At 36.3% G+C, this 20,312-nt stretch overlaps 3 protein-coding genes across 3 annotated transcripts in view; 1 reads left to right on the plus strand and 2 right to left on the minus strand.

Moving 5' to 3' along the window:
* LOC132175108 (putative disease resistance RPP13-like protein 1) overlaps positions 1 to 20,312 on the plus strand; it is a 71,585-nt gene that overhangs the window by 17,285 nt on the left and 33,988 nt on the right. The gene's annotated exons all lie outside the window — the stretch shown is intronic.
* On the minus strand, positions 278 to 1,726 carry LOC132167561 (leucine-rich repeat protein 1-like). Its single transcript, XM_059578574.2, has 7 exons — positions 1,613 to 1,726; positions 1,388 to 1,520; positions 1,234 to 1,305; positions 979 to 1,122; positions 802 to 882; positions 584 to 636; positions 278 to 428 (listed from the first exon to the last, which is right to left on the minus strand). Exons 1-7 carry the CDS (start codon positions 1,683 to 1,685, stop codon positions 382 to 384), a joined length of 603 nt encoding a protein of 200 aa, XP_059434557.2. The 5' UTR covers positions 1,686 to 1,726; the 3' UTR covers positions 278 to 381.
* Positions 9,265 to 19,906, minus strand: LOC132172953 (putative disease resistance RPP13-like protein 1). Its single transcript, XM_088513336.1, has 8 exons — positions 19,728 to 19,906; positions 17,629 to 17,632; positions 14,660 to 15,221; positions 11,494 to 14,545; positions 11,166 to 11,323; positions 10,333 to 10,387; positions 10,117 to 10,244; positions 9,265 to 9,362 (listed from the first exon to the last, which is right to left on the minus strand). The coding sequence occupies exons 1-4, from the start codon at positions 19,904 to 19,906 to the stop codon at positions 11,580 to 11,582; spliced, it is 3,711 nt and encodes a 1,236-aa protein (XP_088369462.1). The 3' UTR covers positions 9,265 to 9,362; positions 10,117 to 10,244; positions 10,333 to 10,387; positions 11,166 to 11,323; positions 11,494 to 11,579.

A 20,312-nucleotide genomic window follows, 5' to 3' on the forward strand; every position in this document is an offset into this window, starting at 1 on the left:
TATGAATAAAACTTTTCAGAGCAGTAATCAACATCCGATCCATAAGTTTTGGGCTTAGCCTGATTTGCCCCCATAAAAAGTTACTAGAAAAGGTCGGTCCATGACAATTATATGAATTTCTAAAACTAAAAAGAAATTAGGGGGAGGAAATGTACGTATTTTTGGTTGGGGAAAAAAAAAAAACCCATATATATATATATATATATATATATATATAAGAGCTACAAACCAGTATGTAGGTTTACTGGCATAAATAATGGCCTCTAAATGCAAAGCATATGTGTAGAGAGGTTTATTGCCACCAACAATGGGCTTCAAAAATTACAAATTTATTCCAAAGCTATGTGGTAGCTTGCAGGTGTAGTTATTGGCCATGGTCATTTACTTCTGAGCTCTTGGATCTTGTATTATTGTAGTAACTGCAAATTCTACAACCCATGAAAAGAAAAAGAAAAAAGAAAAAAGTATAAGCTGGAGATTACTAAATTAGCCAGTTTTTTTTTTTTTTGTTAAAGTTAAAGGAGCATGTTGTCAAAGGTGGGAATATCTGTACAAATAGCCAAAGGCAAAGTAGTTAGTTTACTTCTTGTGTTTGTGCGGTGGACACTCCCTACCAGCTGGTTGTCTGAAACATTCCTGATAAATAATAATAGTATGACAATTGCAATTAGAAAAATATGAAGGATGATGAGAGAAAGGAAAGAAAGAAAATCTAAATTGTCAATTCTTTCTAGAAACTAAAAATAAATAAAAAGAATAATATAATATGGCTTGAACTCAAAAGAGAAGGAGTTAACTCACAAAATCATCAAATGCCCCAATCTAACAAGTTGAAGGAGCTCTGCTGGTATTACGCCACTAAGCTTGTTACTGTTCAATCTCCTGCAGGCAATACAAAATCACCCTTGAAGACTAAATAAATTCCTCATAATTTCTTCTTTTACCGAACTTGAAAGAAAATTGGAGAGAGATACTTACAAAAACCTTAAGGAAACCAAGTTTCCAAGAGATGATGGGATGATCCCAGAAAGATGATTCTGGTAAAGGTCCAAGCTAATCAGGGTCGTTAGCTTACCAATAACAGTTGGTATGACTCCACTTATGTTATTTCCAAATACCTCCCTGCCAGTAATTAAATAAATTACCACGATTAATATATATTTTGATATTTTCCCTTTTTCTGAAAGAAAGATTTCCCAGATATATCGAAAACTATCTTGTTTATGATCTTACAAATATTGAAGATTAGACAAGGCCCCAAGCTGAGGGACAAGAATTCCCGAAAGTCCAGCATTGCCGAGGTCCCTTCAATTCATGAAATCTAGTTAATCAAAAAAGTGACTTCTTGATGAAGAAGAAGAAGAAGAAGAAGAAGAAGAATGCTTACACCCTTGTGACGCTATTATCACCGTTGCAAGTAACGTGATACCAGGTGCATGGATTCACCAAATTTGGATCCCAGCTCTGAAGGACACCGTTAGGGTCTACCAATTTGGTTTTCCAGGCATAAAGAGCATCCCCTGTTTTAGCAAAAAACAAAGTTAACTGAGGTTGAGAGAGAGATATATATTATTAAACACGTTAACAAACAACTCAAAACACATTAACAAACCTTCAAAGTTGCAATCTACTGATGCAATTGCAACAGCAAATACAAGAAAAACTAGTGAAATTGGAATAACCATCGTGGACGGACGAGTTAAGGATCCTTAGCAATGATATCTAAATAATCTCAGTTCTATAAAAACTGGCTTAACCAATATAATAGAGCATATAATTTGGCAATGTGGATACGATGTAGTCAAGTCAACTTACCAATTTTCCTGCGTGCCTGCCTGCATTAAAAAGTTCGTCCACATACTTTAAAGAATAATGTTAATTTAATATACTAAATTCACAATTTTTTTATTGAAAGAAAACTTCATCATTGAATGCAGTCTCATATATATATATATATATATATATATATATATATTGTGGTTCGCATGTATTGTGGTTCTCATATACTACATTAACCTTAAAAAATGTTGACAAAATGTGCCAAATAAAAAAAGATTTGTCTCATTCATTTGGAGGATCAGATCGAAACAGCAAGCATGCCTATATCTCGTAGCCTGTATGACAAAATCTAAGTTGTTTAATGCCTCTAAACCACCATACTAAGACAATGAAACCTAATAGGCCACCGAGCTACTACTGCCATATTGCGCAGCCTTTTTAGACCTTATGCAATAATTTACATCACCCAGTACTCTTGTCGGTTGATGTTGGTGTTGGTTTTGTGCTCATCCATATGCCAATAATCCAAGGCTGCCTATCACCCACCCATCGGAAACAAACGATGATTGTTTATTTGAGGGGCATAATTATATTAACTGCCAGCAGAATAAGAAAAAAGACTCTTACAAATAACCCATGCGCTTCTCTTAACCCACAACTCTGAAGGGGAAGAACACAAAGGATGGGTGGATATCATTACACATTTAAATTCTTAACAAAACTCTTCTGCAATCCCAATCCGGGTCTATTTAGACGTGACACAAATTGAAAGCCATCCACAAACTATTAGAAGCCCTCTAGCTATGTCATTAGGTTATAATTTACTATAATTCATGGTTTTCCTCATGAGAAGAAAATTAAGGAACATTTAAAAGAAATTTCTGGAATGGACAGCCATAAGCCCCTTTTTTATTTTCGTCCACGTTATAAATCACAAGAAACCAGCATTTCCCAAGAATTTAGCATCTTCCAACCGCAGCCATTGATACTAAAAAGTCTCAAGAACGATTGAGCAAACAAGCACTTAAGAGACAAGAAAGATTTCATATATGGGGACAATATCGAGTTTCAGACACAATGCAGTGTGCAGGAAAGAGATCGATTAAAGAAAACACAATTAAAATATTAAAGAACTCAGATGTACTTACATTGAACGCCATATCATCATGTGCAATATTATATAGGGCAATTCATCTGGAACATATCTCCCAACAATTGAGAAAGAAAAGAAATGATGTCACGGCCGGAGAAGTTGTTGGCGAAAATTCAACCAAAATATTGATAGATCTCATGAGAATTGTATGAGATCTGCAATTGTACGATTTTCATCTCCTGAGAAAAAGAAAAGTATCTGCAATTGTATGTCTATACCAAGGATTGATTGTAAGTAAAAACATCGATCTTGTAATCCTGGGTTCATCTGCTAAAATCATCATGCAACATTTAGCTTTACTAATAACTTGTAAAATGATTGCATCCGCAAAAGAACAAGCTTTCTCAATCTTCAGGCTGTCATCATTTTAGATCAAATTCCATAAAGAATGAATGTGCCCAGGTTACCCTTAAGAAGATTTCAATTTTCCAAATCATGCATAAGCATTAATGGCGTTTCTTTTTCTCCTGATACTGAGAAAATGAAAGAGAAAACAATCACATATATAATAGCATATTTGAATTGTGTTAGGGGTGAACACCAATTTCAGATATACAGCAGAATTAATCTACCCGTCTTTGTGCAAATTAAATAGTCACACTAGCACCCAAAAATAATCTCACAATGCAAAATAATTTCTTCCTAAAACTCTAGGTGGAAGATTCAGAAAGCATAGAGAAAGATGGGGCTATCGTTGTAGCTGTGGCGTTTGAAGAAATGCCTCAAAGAGAAGGAAAGATTAAAAACAGCTCTTGTACGTAGAAGAAAAATCAGGATGAGAAAGAAGGCGTTAGCCTAGAGGCTATGATTTCATGTAAAATGTAGAAAACAAAGATGGAGATTTGTGAAGAAGAAGATGGTGATTTGTAGAAGGAGAATGCATGTAATATTGAAGGACTACATTTTGTCTTTCATTTTGTTGATGATCTTGGTTACAAGAGGATACATTATGTAGAGTTACAAAGGGAAAAACATTCCTTAAAACATTTGTAAGGAAACACATTCCTTACAAAGGGAATTGCACGTTATTGTTCACTAGTGTTTATATTTATGTTCATGTATTGGGGCTTGGAAAATACATATTATAAAGGGGAGTTTCAGCTGCGTTTGTACTAAATGCAAGTATGAAGTTGATAAAGAAAGGAAGCACCAGGCAAACGCACCTGCATTGTTTAATCAACAGATAATGTCAACCTCTAATACCCAGCTGCAGATTCTCATCACAAAAATCTGATAATTGAAGGCATAAGTTGAAATCACCAGCCACCCTAACAGATATCATACAGTAGCCACAGAAAGTCCTCTGCTTCCAGTGATTACCATTTCCCACATAAGAGCTATCACAAGAAAAGATACTGATTGGTAATTCAAATCCTACACTTGAGCAAATCTTGAAGTTCAGAAATTTCCCGTGATCTTGATTTAGGGCCGCTAGATTTTCAGTACCTATTCATAAGAAAAAAACTAAATTTTTTAATCAAAAAATGGAAAGAGATCAACAGGACTTCACCAAAGCTTAGTAATTTTTATTCCCCCTTAAGCAAGGCAGCACCATTAAAATAAATCTATTTAACTAAATAAGGGCATGAAGAAGTCCAACTTAAACAAAATCTTTTCGACTCATTTTGGAAAGGAAGATAAAGTGGAATAAAACTAGCTAACACTTGGGAAGTATTTTATTTGCACTAAAGAAAAAATAAAATAAAACCTTTAAAAAAGGAGCAACATTGAAAACTGACCTGCTTTGGCTAATCAACACGTAAGGACACCGTCCAAGACCCAGCTGCAGTTTCTCATCTCCAATCGGTGGTGGTTTTCGATCTCTAATGGAACATGATCCTTTCCCTTCAATTTTGGTTTTTTGTTTTTTTTTTTAAAAAAAATTAATTAATTTTTTTATCTCATATTTGGTATAATTTGGTGTGGTTATATTTTTTTCCTTGTTGTGTTCCATGCTAATGTGTCAGACTATGAATGGTGGGTACAAAAGAGGGGTTTTGTGCACCATCCACATAGAAGTTATTCTCAATACAACTATATTATCCTTTTTTTACATCAAATATGTAACATTCTCACATTAGAAAGATGAGTAGCAAAGATTTAGTGTGTCATTGTATCACCTATTAAAGAATCAATGTAAAACTTAACACCCATATATAGATATTTTTATAATTCATCTCACTTTATTTAGACCAATCATCTTGTGTCCATCGGCATAGCCTCATGTCCGGACATCATTGAGGAGGCCATTACCATAAAATATAGTTTAAACTTTGTCTTTCCTGTGTACCATAACATAGTCCATATTTGCTCAAATAAATAAATAAAACAGCTTGCACTAGAAAGCAAGAAACATTCAAAAGTAAATCAAAGAAGAAAGAATCCCTTTCCTTTTCCCCAGAATTAATTTGAAAAAAAAAAAAAAAAAAAAAAGTAACAAAGTAAGATATAATTGATTTAGAAAAAGAGACAACAATCACCAAGTGGAAGACGGACCTTTAAACATCAAATTCTCAATCAATATTTGAGTAAGTGAAGGAGGATCTTGATGGACGTGAAGCATATAATAGTCTTTATGACCCAATAAACAAAAGGAATTCATTCTATCTTTATCATAAAAGGAATTCCACGTGTTGCATGTAGTTCACTAGTGTTGATATATATGTCCATGTATTGGGGCTTGGAAAATACGTATAAAAGGGTGAAGCTGCATTGGTACTAAATGGAAGAGACAAGTATATATGTAGTTTCCTAACAAATATTCAGATATATCATTGCTTTTTAAAATATTGAAAGAAAACTACCAGCCAAATGCTCAACAGGGACAGTAGACCACAAAAATTTAACACCCTTAATTGTCATTACTTTTAAATGTCTTTTATAAAGTTCAATTTTTTTCAATTCAGTGTTTCTATCTTTCAATTGTTTGAAATCTATCAATCCGTGAACTTTTTTTCAAAATACCCCTATCTATTTTAGAAAAAAAAAAAAAAAAAAAAAATAGAAGATAGAAAAAAATTGCAAAAATTAAAGTATTGGTCAGAATTTAACCATATTTGCAAAAAATATTCATATATATATATGATGCACTTCTTTGGCTTTTAAGTTGCCTTTATTGATGCCTCAAAGGAGTAATTCAATCGACTGTAGATCACGCTTTATGAAACGGGGGTCATTAGGTTTGAATCCCTCTTTCCCTCTTATATAAACATATAAAAAAAAAAATTGCCTTTATTGATAGTGGGAATCTTTTTCCGATGTTTCTTTGTTATTTTCTAAGTTCCCTTTATTCTTTCTTTCTAAATTCCAAGACTTTGAACTTGCCTTTAAATGGTTAAAGGAGATGGGTTCGGAATCCGTTGGCTGATTGTGTGGCCAACTGGACTCCGGCCACAACATGTGATTTAATCAGAGGAATCAAAGAAAAAGTAAAGTGGGAACAGGGAAGCTCTTTTTTTTTTAACAAAGAAGACTTGCACCATAGTTTTTTTTGGCTTTAAGTATTTTAATGTGGCTCAAAAGGTGAAAACAAATTTAAATATTTTGTGGGTATTTTGTATTTTAGGAACAAAGTAAATTTTCTTTTGGAAAAAGAGAGAACAATCACTAAGTGTACGACCGACCTTTCACTATTAACTTCTCAATCAATATTTGTGTTAAGTGGGATGAGGGTCTTGATTGAGGTGAAGCATATAGTCTTTATAAAACCAACAAACGGTCCCTTATACTTGAGGTTTGAGGCGTGTGACAAAGCTAATTCAATATTTGTGCATTTTTGCTTCATTAACCGCTTTATACCGTTGTATTAAGTGAATTCGAGTCACTTGTTTGACCCATTTATTTGTACTTCTGCATAGTTTCTTTTTTTTTTATGCTTTGGGTCTGTTATTTTCGGTGATTTGATCTAATGTATCCCTTTCCCAATTTGATTACAAAAAGAAAAAGAAAAAGAAAAAAAAAATCTGCTTTACAAAGTTTCTGGCAAGGTCATTCCTTTATTTGGCATGTTCATATTGAAGAAATTCATAATGAAATTGAAAATAAATTGCGGAATAATAAAATAGATACAAACAATTTTCGGTAGTTCAGTCTATGACCTATGTTCACAGAAAAAAGCCTAGAGGGCTACATTATGCTCTTATTGCTTGATTGATATTACAATAAAACAGATACAAACAATTTTAGGTAGTTCGGTCTATGACTTATGTTTTACAGAAAAAAGCCTAGAGGGCTACATTATGCTCTTATTGCTTGATTGATATTACAATACAAATGATTTTGTTTATAGGAGAATTGAAATAGATAAGTATGATAATCAAATTTGATTGATTTGATTACTATCAAACCTGATTACAATCACTCTTATACAAGGTAATTAATAACATACAATATCAATTTCTCCCTCAAACTCAAGGTGAAAGATTCTGAAACCTTGAGCTTGATTTTCTTCTTCTTCTTCTTTTTCTTCTCTCTCTCTCTCTCTCTCTCTCTCTCTTGCTAGAGATGACAACACTTGACAGCGGTGGCTGGAGGCGGTCAGCGACGGTGATCTAAAATGCGCCTTAATACAAAAGAAGACCAATTATGGGTTGAAATGGGTCTGGGCTTTAAACAATACTACAAGGCCCAAATGAGAGTCCACTTTGGGCTGAAGTGAGAGCCAACTGTTGGCTGAAATGGGCCTGGGCATTAAACAATACCACCAGACCAAACAAAAAATGAGCCAACTATTGGCCGAAGCCAACTTTGGGTTGTAATGACATGGGTTTTAAATAATGCCACCAAGGTTGAGAAAAAAATAGGCCAACTATGGGCCAATGGATGTACAACTTGGCCTCTTTTATTTATTTTTTTGTCAACCAAGATTTTCCATTTTTTTTTTCTCGGTCGAATTTTTTCTTTTTTTTTCATCAAGAATATCATGTTCGCAGATTACATTAGGCTGGGGTAAGGAGTACCCGAGACCAAACAGATATAAATTCCAAAATCCAAACCAGGATATCATATTCCTAAACTAGAATAGGAATGTATGTGCACTGAAATAGCAAAATAGGAATTAAAACAAACCTCGTACCCAAACATACTTCTTCTCCACAAAACAAACCCCTAAAAATCTAACGTGAGATGAAGCCCGTAACTTTGACGACTTCGGTAGCAGTGTCATTACTATAGGAATAACCGTAGGCGCTCTTTCACGCTTGGTCCTTGATAAGGAATACTATTAGTTTCGGTTGATTTTTTTTTTTTTTTTTTTTTTTTTTTCTATTGATGTTTCAGTTGATCTTAAGTGTACGGAAATGAATTAAAGACAAATGATCCTTTTTTAGTTTATGCTTTACTCATAAAAGTGGGGGAAAAAAAAAAAGGGAGAAAAATTGAAGTTCGGGTTTTGAATATATATGATTCAGGATTTTATTGGTTTGGTTGTGATTTCTTCAAGCTGGTTGTTTTATTATGAAATTGAAGTCCCAAAATATGATAGTAATTAGAGAAAAAAATGAGGAAATTGCACATGTGGAGGTGAATGTTGTTGTCAACGGATGCAGTACTACTATCTTCTTAAGAGGAAGAAGAAGCAAAGGTCTATCTCGGTACAATTTTTCCTTGGTTGGCTGGCTTGACTTGGGTTATAGCTGTAGATTGCCATGTTTGTTGAAAATTTTCATCTCCTGAGAGATAAGTATCTGCAATTGTATGTCTATACCAAGGATTGATTGTAAGTAAAAACATCACGTAATCTTGGGTTCATCAGCTAAAAACATCATGTAACATTTAGCTTTACTAATAACTTGAAAAATGATTGCATCCGCAAAAGAACAAGCTTTCTCAATCTTCAGGCTGTCATCATTTTAGATCAAATTCCATAAAGAATGAACGTGCACAGGTTATCCTTAAGAAGAATTCAATTTCCCAAATCATGCATAAGCATTAATGGAGTTTCTTTTTCTCCTGATAGTGAGAAAATGAAAGGGAAAACAATTACATAGTAGCATATTTGAATTGTGTTAGGGGTGAACACCAATTTTAGATACACAGCGGAATTAATCTACTCATCTTTGTGCAAATTAAATAGTCACACTAGCACCCAAAAATAAACTTACAATGCAAAATAATAATCAAGCAACCCACAAGCAAGACACCAAGATTTTTACGTGGAAAACCCTACAATGCGAAGGGAAAAACCACGGGACCTAGTCCAGTTAAATCTTCTACTATCAACAATAATAAGTTTACAATTGTCTTCCCTAGAGAAATAGCTAGAGGTTATTACCACTTCAAAAATACAAGCATTCTTGGGTTAAACATAAATTTATCACCTTAAAAGTGAATTCCAACAAAAATAAAGAAATGAATCGCTAAATCATCATTTCAAAAGAAGGCTTCCATTTTTCTTTAACTCAAAGACCCAATTACTGAGAAGAAATCTTTTCTGTCAATGATATAAATACAAAAGTGTTAGTAATCAAATGAAATATCATTGATATCTTCTGTCACACATGTCAATATATAAACAACAAATAAAACTTTCCTGCCACTATATCACAATTATTTTTCTTAGGGAGAGGGAGAGAGAAAAATAGATTCAAATTGTTGTAACAAACAAATGTTTGGGTAGAAAAGAAGACAATAAAATTAACTCAATCATACAGGAACACCAAGATGTAGTACAAAGACTGGTGGAGAGAAACCACTCAAAACCCAACAAAAGATAATTTGGAACTGACCTTGCATTGTTTAACCAAGAGACAATGCAGGCCATCATCTAATAATAACCAGCTACAGTTTCTCATCTAAAAAATTTGAAATAGAAAATACACATACATGTGGATCAGATGATGTGAGAATGAACTCCCCAAAAAAAGATACTTATTGATAATTAGCAGGTTGAAAAAAGCAAGTACCTAATTAACTGGAAAAGCTGCATATACAAAGAAACTTCTAAGATCAACAGGACTTCAGAAAGCTTAATTAGCCATTTTCATTCCTCCTGAAGCAAGGCAGCACCAATAAAATGTATCTATTTAACTAAATAAATAAAATAAACATAATCTTTTCATCTTATTTTGGAAGAGAAGATAAAGTGGGATAAAACAAAAACTTGGTAAGAATTTTATTTGCATGCACTCAAAGAAAAACAAAAGAAAACGCTTAGGATTAAAAAGGAAGCAACATTGAAAACTGACCTGCTTTGTCCAATCAACAGGTATCTAAGACCCAGCTGCAGTTTCTCATCTCAAAGTTTTGATTACTGGAGGTATCAGAAACTGTACTAGTTTCCAATTGGTGCAATGCCGGCTGGATATAAAGTAGCCTGGTATTTTGTTATGTTAAATCAAATCAGCCACTTTAACAGATATCATACAGTAGCCACAAGAAAATTCTCTACAGCCATTGATTACCTTTTCCCATGTTCCAGCTTTTGAGAGAAAGGAATACAGAAGAGCAATTCAAAGCCTACACTTCAAAAAACAGAACAAAGTTCCCATGATCTCGATTTGGCACCACACCATAAGTCCAACAAGTCGCCACTCAACTTAAGAACATATTCATTAGAAAATAACTAAATGCCTGAATCAATAAATAATGACACTTACATTGGAGTTATTAGATATTATATGTAATGTTTAATTTTCTTTTCAGTTAGAGAAATGTTAAGTTTCTTATGTTGAACAAATGGTCTAAATGTAGTTCATCAATATAGTATAACCTAGCTGATTGGTAGCAATGTTTGGGGGGGGGGGGGGGGGGGGGGAGTTTGTCGCTTTTAAGTTATAAAGGATGGGAAAAAGGAGGTAGAGGGTTTATGCTTCAAATCAGATAAGAAAAGATAGAATTTTTACCGGTTTGACTATGTATGAGAAACGATAGGAAAATAGAAGGCAAACCAAGAAATGCTAAAAAAAAGATCAATTTTGGTATTGATTAAATAATCTGTTTGGTAATCAAACACATATGCTGAAGAATGAAGTTGCTGTCACTTGTCTTTCTTCCTGTTTTGATAAAAATTCCAAACTCAAAAGAGAATTTCAGTTTTGACAATTGAGGGGATATACAATGCAAGTCCAGCTTCGTTGAGAAAGTGCGGAGATCTAGGAATTCCCTTAAGAACAAAATCCCCAATGGGAAGGAGATTGGCATGCAGCAGCTACTCAATTTAAACTACCCACAAGTAATGGAATTAAGGACAGACAGTGAAACAGAGATATATAGAAACAGAAATCAGTGAACAAACCTGTATATTCACACAAAGCATCCTAAGCTTTAGACGGACTTCACAATAATTTCAGGTAGTGAAATTTAAGAGACCAAGCCGTTGATTATCATCACCAGAATGGTGAAGTACAAGAAGAACTCGCAAGTGGTAAATTGAGCTCGTCAATCTTCTAAATTCTGTTGATTCAAAATTTTCATACAATTAATATTAGAAAAACCCAAATTAGGCGGTGATAAAACCAAGAGAAATTTATGAGACCATGAAGATATTAGAAAGCCATATATATGAAAGACTTTGAGAAAGTTATTAAAAGAATTATAATTAGTTGATTGAAAAGAGCAATTACCTAATTAAATGTGAAAGCTGAATATGTTGTTGCCGCCTTCGAGATATTATAACAGAAAATGGGACTCTTACGACGGGGCTTTTGGCTCATCCAATATATTCTTCATCATCAATCAATATGTGTTCGACGTTAGGAATCTTTCGCCGTTCTTTTTCTTTCTTGCTTTGCCACCGTTTCCTCAACAAAGGGCAATTTCGGATGTTTATTATAGATAGGGAGGTAGGCAACCCTTCTTTTGGCATGTACTCCAGCTTAAGGCAGGTCCCGACCGACAATTCTTGAAGAGAGGTGAGGTGTTGAAGCCCTCTCTTGTCCAAGGATTTCATATTTGGAAATAAGAACATAGAAAGAGAAGTCAGAAAAGAAGGCAGCAACTCTGGCTCTGGAAATGACTCCACGTCTTCAGATTTGCCACCGATACTCAAATCTCTAAGAGACGGGAGTTCTTGCAAACCCCATCCCATCCGACCGGCAAAGAGTTTATCACAATTAATAACGCCAAAAGTTTTCAGATTGGAAGGAAAGCCCCCTTCGGGAAACGACTCAACTCTTGGACAAGTATGTATATAAAAACGGGTAAGAGAAGGCAGGACTGTATGCATCTTCTCTGGCAGTGACATCAGACTTCCACAATGTTGGACAATAAAGGATATAAGTTGGGGGGCACGAATTCCTCCTTTTGGAAAAGATACAAAATTAGGGCAGTTGCTGATGAGAATATCCGAGGTCACTAAATCACGTCCATGTTGTTCTGAAACTGTTAAAAATTCCATATTCTTACACCGCCATATAGCTATATTAGAAAGCTTTGGGGATAAATCTAATGGAAATGACTTGAGGGAATCACAACCGTCCAACTCCAACCTTTCAAGGGATGAAAAGTTCAAGTGTGTTGGGAGCTCTAACTTCATACATTTCTCGATTCTTAACACTTCAAGACAGTTGTTGGAGGCCACCATTCCTGTGGGAAAGGATTCTAGTGCGTCAAATCCTCCAATTTCGAGCTCCCACAATTTAGTTGGTAATTCCTTTAGCAGAACCTCATTACAATCTCTTAAATGTAATTGTCGTACAACAGGGGCCTTTGAGAGTGAAGCCACCAGCAGCGGACATTCATGAATCTCAAGTTTGACTGCAGAAAGAAGATCAACCGGTAGCCCTCCAATTAACTTAGGACAATCAATAATATAAAGCTCTTCGAGTTGTGAAAAAGCTCTACCTTCATTTTCAGCACCAAAAGAAGACCATTCCTCCCAATTTAGCATTCGCTCGAACCTTAGAACTTTCAGGGCTCCAAATGGTTTAACGGTTGAAGAATTATTGCCATAGAACTCACGAGCCACTTTAACAACTCCTTCAAACCCAACAATAGAGAGGTGCTCCAAAGAGGGTAGCTCTCCAAGTGGTGGCAAAGTGGGACAAAGTTTACAATTTTTTAGGTGAAGGGAAACTATCTTAGTGTACGAAAGATGTCCAACCCAATCTGAAAAACTTTCGGCGCCATAGTTGTTGATAGTGAGACTTTTCAAGTTACTATGGGGCCGAAGATTGTCAAGTACAGATCTTTGACATTCTGAAATATTAGTATCCAATGCATTCCATTCCAACACCAACTCCTCAAGGTACTCCCTATCTTTAAAGCATGCTTTTAAAGCGTCCATAGGAGATACAACGTTTTGGAGCTCTAAAATAGAAAGCGTTCCTCGAAGATTTGCAAGTTTCCCCAACTCTTTAATGCAAGCCCCACTATGTCTGCTGACGATAAATTTAGTTAATGTTTGTAGACATTCTAGTCTACTCAGTTGCATTGGCATCTCCTTTATGGCAGTTTCACTAATATCAAGATGGCGCAAGTTAATGAGTTTCCACATATCTCTTGGTAAAAAAGTGAGATCTTTACAACCTGATAAATTCAATGTTTGTAAATTGCACAACTTACATAAGGAATCAGGCAACATTTTAATTGCGGTGGAAGAAAGGTTCAAGTAACGTAGATGCTTAATTTTGCCAATTGATTCAGGCAACTTAGTCATATTTTGATAGTGAGATAGCGAGATCACCCGCAAGCATCTTAACTTTGGCAATAAATCAAGTGGTACTCTTTTAGTTAAGTAGTTGTGATCGTGGTCTTGTAACAACCCCAATGTCAGGAATGTGTGCAATTGAGTAACTTCGTAAAGAACCTTAAACTTCTCAAAGTTATTAAATTTTCTTCTGAAATAAGACAAATGGCGAGTCTTTTTCATTTTTTCATGAGGATGGTCAACCTCCAGCCTGAATGTAAATTGTCCGGACACAAATTTTGCCAAGTCATTGACAAGATCATGCATTATAAAACCTGATTTATTGCCACTTGACTGTTCCAACAATGATCTTGATGCCAAATCAAGGAAGTAATCTTCACCAACCTCTTCCATTCTTTTGTTTCTAGTTTCTTTTAAGAAACCTTCTGCCATCCATAATAAGACTACTTCATCTTTTTCTAAAATATAATTCTTAGGAAATATTGAACAATAAGCAAAGCATTGCTTTAAATGTGAGGGGAGATATTTGTAACTTAATTTTAGAGCTGGAAGAATGTCTGTCTTATCTATTGGTAAATCCCATAATTCGCTCTTCAGTATCTTCTCCCACTCATTTACTCCTTCTTTAGATCGCAAGAGACCTCCCATTGTCTTAGCCGCCAACGGTAGACCTGCACACTTTTTCACAATTTGTCTACCTATTACTTCTAGCTCTGGACGTGCATTGGGGTTGCCATCATGGAATGCATGTTTCGCAAATACTGACCAACAATCTTCTTCCAGTAACGTCTTTAGGCGATGAGTTGAAACAGTGCGCATAGTTGATGCAACACCATTATTTCGTGTCGTTACAATGATTGTACTTCCTTCTGCCCCAGATTTAAGCGGATTACTTAAGATCTGCCAATGAGCATAATTCTCATTCCATACATCATCTAAAACAAGTAAGAATTTCTTTCCCATCAATTTATCTTTTAGTGCAGCTTGAAGCAGATTTAGATTCTTACTATCAACACTTGTAGACGAACCTACTCTCTCTAGAACTAGCAGATTTAGATTCTTACTATCAACACTTGTAGACAAACCTACTCCCTCTAGAACTAGCAGATTTAGATTCTTACTATCAACACTTGTAGACGAACCTATTCCCTCTAGAATTGCTTTAGTTACTCTGAACACGTCAAACTCATCCGAAACACAAACCCATGCCTGAAGGTCAAAATGCTCCTTTACCCTCTGGTCCTTGTATACCAGCTGAGCAAGGGCGGTCTTGCCAATTCCACCCATGCCTACTATGGGAATAACATACAAATTTTCATTGCTAGTTGCATCATCTAAGAGCAAGTTTATTATTTTTTCCTTATCATCGTCCCTACCAAAAATATCAGATTCTTCAACCAAAGAAGTTGTGGGCAATCTTTTTGATGATTCTCCTCCAACACCTTCTTTTAGACCTAGAACATCTTTTTGATTTGCTAGACATTCTAGGTTGGCAAGTAGCTCTTTTATCTTTGGCTCTATCACCTTGACAGAATGACCAAAGAAATTAGAGATGGATTTACCTACCTTACTTGAAGTGGTTTGAAGTTCAGCATCCAACTTACGTTGCAAGGCTTTAGTGGCTATCTCGTCCAAGACGTCCTCAGCCTCATAGACAACATCTTTCAACTCCTCCAGCCACGCTTTCACAGCAGGTTTTGTAAGCTGATTTTGAAGGTGCATAGGATGATCACACTATTATAAGTGTGGTCATACCCACGCCAGATTGTATAATATATACAGGAAGGTAATATAACTTCCAGTGGAGGTAACCGGTCAAGAGACATAACTCTTGGTCAAGAGTTAAGTTGAGACTCTATAAATAGAGTCTCATAAGAACACAAACACAATCTCTAAATTGTACGTACATTGGTTTTGTTACGTACAGAATGTGTATTTAAGTTCTCTTGATCTCCACAGGATTTCCACCCTAACGGGAGAAATCCTTCCTGAGATTAATTATACAAGATCCTACTATCGTTAAGAATCCAACAGTGGTATCAGAGCCAGGTTGTGGAGGATGAAGAGAATCAAGAAAATTCTGCAAATACTAGTGCAGATACGCGAGATCGAAAGTCTGGCATCTGTTTGCGGGTGAACAGCGACAGATGTTGGGGTCTCTCAAAGCCAAGTCTGAGTCGCTGGTCACCGGCGAGGAAGCAGAATGGGTAGACCTGAAGGCGTCTTCATCTGGGCGCTCTTTTGTGAACACGGTTTCTTTCCCATGCGATCTGGGTTTGGAAACTAGAGGGATTGCTTCTCTCGGCGGGGTTTATGTTGTTTGGTTTTCTCTGTGACTGCAGATTGGGATTGTGGCTGCCTATGCGATTGGGTTGGTTTTCATGCCGCCAGAACCATTGTACAGGAATCGGAAGGAGTTCTTCAAGAAGAGGAAGAGTAGGCCGCCGTCAATGAGAATAAGGCTGCTGAGGATAAGGGTCCCAAGAGGAGGAATCGGTGGGACCAGTCCCAGTACGAGGGGGCTGCCACGGCGGAGTGGCTGCCGAGGATCGCTGGACGGCTAAGATCGCTGTCGGTGTCGGATTTTTGGTTTCAGTCTTGTTGGAGAAAGTCGGAGGTTTTGTCTCTGGTTTCATCGTGCTGTGAGTTCCTCCTACGTCTGTGTCTGTATAATTTTGCTTGTAATTTTATCATTCATTATAATAAAACATGCTCACACGAAATGGATGATTGACACTGAGATTAACAAGAGAGAAATATCACTGATCGGGGAGGAGCGTGTGAAAAAGAAGACAACGGTGGAAACAGATTTCCAAAGAAGGTTTAATATTTATTCGGTTAAATTGGAGCATCAGCCGCGCTTGGTCTAATGGTCAAGGCTTTGAGCAGGACAATGCGAGGAAGAAGGAACCGGTTCGAACCACGGTTTCGACGGTTTTTTGTTTGGTTTTCCAACCTTTATGTCGTTTCGGACTTGGATCGGGTCAGCCGACCCGCTCCACGCCTTCTGGAGCACGCCCGTAAAGCTTATCTCGACCCGATTCGTCAGCCCTACCATTTCGGCCCAAAGTGGAGACACACGGCCAGAAAGTCTGTGTTGCGAGCCCAAGCCCAGATTGAAGTCAACGATGAAGTCCGACCCGTAGCACCACAATCCGAAACGCTGAAGCTCGACCCGCAATTCCGCCCGTATCTGATTACCGGCCCGGGATTCAACCCGCGGTTCAAGAGTTCCGGATTTACCAGACCCGGTCCAGCACCAGAAAACCGCCCGGTTCACCTGAACCGGCCGATAAAAGAGGGTTTTGGTAATTTTGCTTGTTCTGGCTCATTTTAATTCCGATTTGGTCCGTTTAAAAACCGTTGGAAAGCTTATTCAAAGGGCTACAACTCTACAAGTTTATGTAGAGGGTACAAAATCTACTATTATGAGAAAAGATTGATAGATAGTTATGCTATATTTCTTCCTAATATCAACTAAATTGCTCCTATGGAAATGATCTAACTTTCAGAAAATGTAGATCTTCAATGTCAAGAACTACAAAATACTCCATTACAAGATGAACAAGATACATATGTTCAAAACAGTGGGAGTAATGAAAGTTTAAAGATCAATCACTCGTGGATGCAAGTGATGGAAACAGTGGGAGTAAGAGATAAAGGCAACCATCAAGTATACTCAGGACTTAGGGGTCACTATGTTCTGAGTGCAGATGACATAACTCTACAAGTCAAAAGATCCCTGTATAAACTCATATAGTATCCTAGACAGTGGTATTTGAAATTCAGCCAAGTTATATTGGAAATAGGATATGAGATGAGTTCGTTAAATTACTATGTTTACACATAGAGGTGCCAAGATAAGTTAACAATATAGCCATTATATGTTAATGATATATTGTTAGCTGGTAATTGTCCGGATATGGTGAATAAAATAAAAGGCATTCTCAAGATCCAAATTTAAAATGAAAGACATGGGTAATGACACTCATGTTCTTGGTACAAGAATTTCTGGATATAGAAATTCTGGATTATTGTTTTTGGATCGAAGATTATTTGGATAAAGTGTTAAAAAGGTACAATTTGGAGAATTGTAAAGTTTTGAGCACACTTGTCTGCGAAGAGCAAAGTGACTATGTGCTCTAGAAATGAGGAGTAAATAACAAAGAAATGAAAATATCCCCTATGCCCAGGCTATGGGCATCCTCATGTATGTTATGACAAGTATTAGCGATGCAGGTTTTGCAGGTTATCTAGATGACAAAAAAATTTACAAGTGAATGCATATTTCTATTTGGTGGAATGGTTGTTTCTTGGTTTCAGAAAAAAACAAGGCTGTGTTGCGGAGTTCACAAATCACAATGGAGCTTAGTACATTACATGCAACACAAAGGTAAGTAATTTGGTTTTGATTTAATTTTTTGTCGACAATTTAATTTAGGTATACCTAGTAGACCAATAAATGTGTTTTGCACCAATAAATGTGTTTTGCTATAATAAGTCTGCTATCTCTTTAATAAAAAGTGGAGCACATAGCTCCAATGACAAACACATTTATAGAAGTTATCACTATATTCAAGATATAGTGGAGAAATGTGAAATAAAGGTTGAATTTATTTCATTAATAGAGATGGTAGCCGATCCTATGACCAAGGGGTTGCCTCTGGATAAATTCAGAGGGCATGTAGCAACAATGGGATTGAAATACACCAAGGTGAGAGCTACATGGGTTGACGCATAGTCAGAAGGATCCGAGGACGCCTGGAAGAACGATTTTATGCACTTCTACCTAATGGGAAAAGAATTGGTCAGTTAAGGGCAGATGACACTAATGAGGTACGGATATTACATCTCACATAAATGTAAAGTCCACTGAAAGGCATTATGTTGAGATTGAATAGTATCTATGCTCAGAGAGTGTAAAAAGACGCTAATAAGGTGTATCAAGGAAAACCATAGGAATAATGGCTTTAAAGGAAGTACTTGATCAAAAATTTAGCGCAGATCGACACATGGTTTTGTGTACGACTGAAGTCGTCAATTGTGGAATGGGTGTGGACTATACTCCCAACCATGGAGAATTGATGCCGTTCGTTTGAGAGATAGCGAAATGAAGTCATCCCTAATATACTATCGGTAAGGAAGTATATGGTAAAGGATGCGGTCAGATAAGATGACGAAAACGTGCGCACGTATAGCCATGTCATGATCTGACGACAATCTGTAGGTTTTACAGATGAGAGTTGGCATGGGGCAAAATTATTACTACCATGGTAATCATGCTCAACTAATGGTAAAAACGGCATAATCAGAAGGATTCAGGGAATGCCTGAATGAATGATGGTATGCGTTTCTTACGCCTCGTTAAATGTAATGAACATTCTTGGGTGAATGACACTTGTGAATATAGATATCATAAACAGACATAAATGTGTAAAGTCCACTTAAAAGCATTATGTTAAGTTTGGTATAATATCTATATACCGATAGTCATCGGAAAGAAGTGTCAATGTAAATCTCAAATAGGGATAACCTTGGAGATAAGAAATTGAATGAAAAATTCAATACAAGTTTACATATGGTTACTATGTAAAAATCATTAATTGTAGTTTGGGTGTGGACTGTATTCCCAACTATGGATAATTAATGTTATTTGCTTAGATTATATAGCAAGTAAAGTCACCACTAGTATGTCGTCAGTAAGACACATATGGTAAAAAGGTGCAATCAGATGAAATAACATAAGTGTGTACACATCAAAGATGTTATAATCTGACTATTGTCTGCAAGCGTTAGCAGATAAGGAGTTGACATGTTTTATGGTACCAAAGGTAAACATGTATAACTAGGGTTTTATTACCGATCATAATAGTATGATCAAGTGGGAGATGAAGGTGCATAGGATGATCACACTATTATAAGTGTGGTCATACCCACGCCAGATTGTATAATATATACAGGAAGGTAATATAACTTCCAGTGGAGGTAACCGGTCAAGAGACATAACTCTTGGTCAAGAGTTAAGTTGGGACTCTATAAATAGAGTCTCATAAGAACACAAACACAATCTCTAAATTGTACGTACATTGGTTTTGTTACGTACAGAATGTGTATTTAAGTTCTCTTGATCTCCACAGGATTTCCACCCTAACGGGAGAAATCCTTCCTGAGATTAATTATACAAGATCCTACTATCGTTAAGAATCCAACAGATTTTCCTCCGCGTCTTCAAGCAGTGCACTCACGGACAGCAATTGTATCTTCAAGTTACGTAAGAGACCTTCGTCGAGTTTTCGTCCTCGAAAGATGTCAGCAAACTCTTGAGATGCCATTCTTTCAAAAAAGGCTTGGAGAAAGGGAGAGAGAAGTAGGCTTGCAACCTCAGCCATGTTTTCTTCTTTGCAAATCCGAGGAAATGAAGGAAGATGAATGGAGCAAACGGGAGAGCAAAAAGAGATTGCAATGAAAGAAACGAAAGAAAATGAGGGAAATGGAGGAAGATTATTGCAAGAAACAGGAGAGCAAAAAGAGAGATATTGCGAGCTATAATATGTGTTGCTTTGTAAACCAAAGAAGGCGTACGGTAAACATCCACTTACTGAGGATCAGCTGCTGAAAAGAATTCTTTGGGAAGTAAGAGCTAGGATAATTGGGAAGGGTAACTTTCCTAAGACTATCGAGAATCTTCTCCTAGTGTCTTTATGGAATCTACCTGCAGATTTGTTGATATAAAATGTTTCTACAGGATGTGATTTTGTGGTGTTTTGTTGTTTAGTTTTGTTTCTGTAAGGCCTA

The sequence above is a fragment of the Corylus avellana genome, chromosome 2 (genome assembly GCF_965113065.1).
Source record: "Corylus avellana chromosome 2, dhCorAvel1.hap1.2, whole genome shotgun sequence".
NCBI classification, from domain to species: Eukaryota; Viridiplantae; Streptophyta; class Magnoliopsida; order Fagales; family Betulaceae; genus Corylus; species Corylus avellana.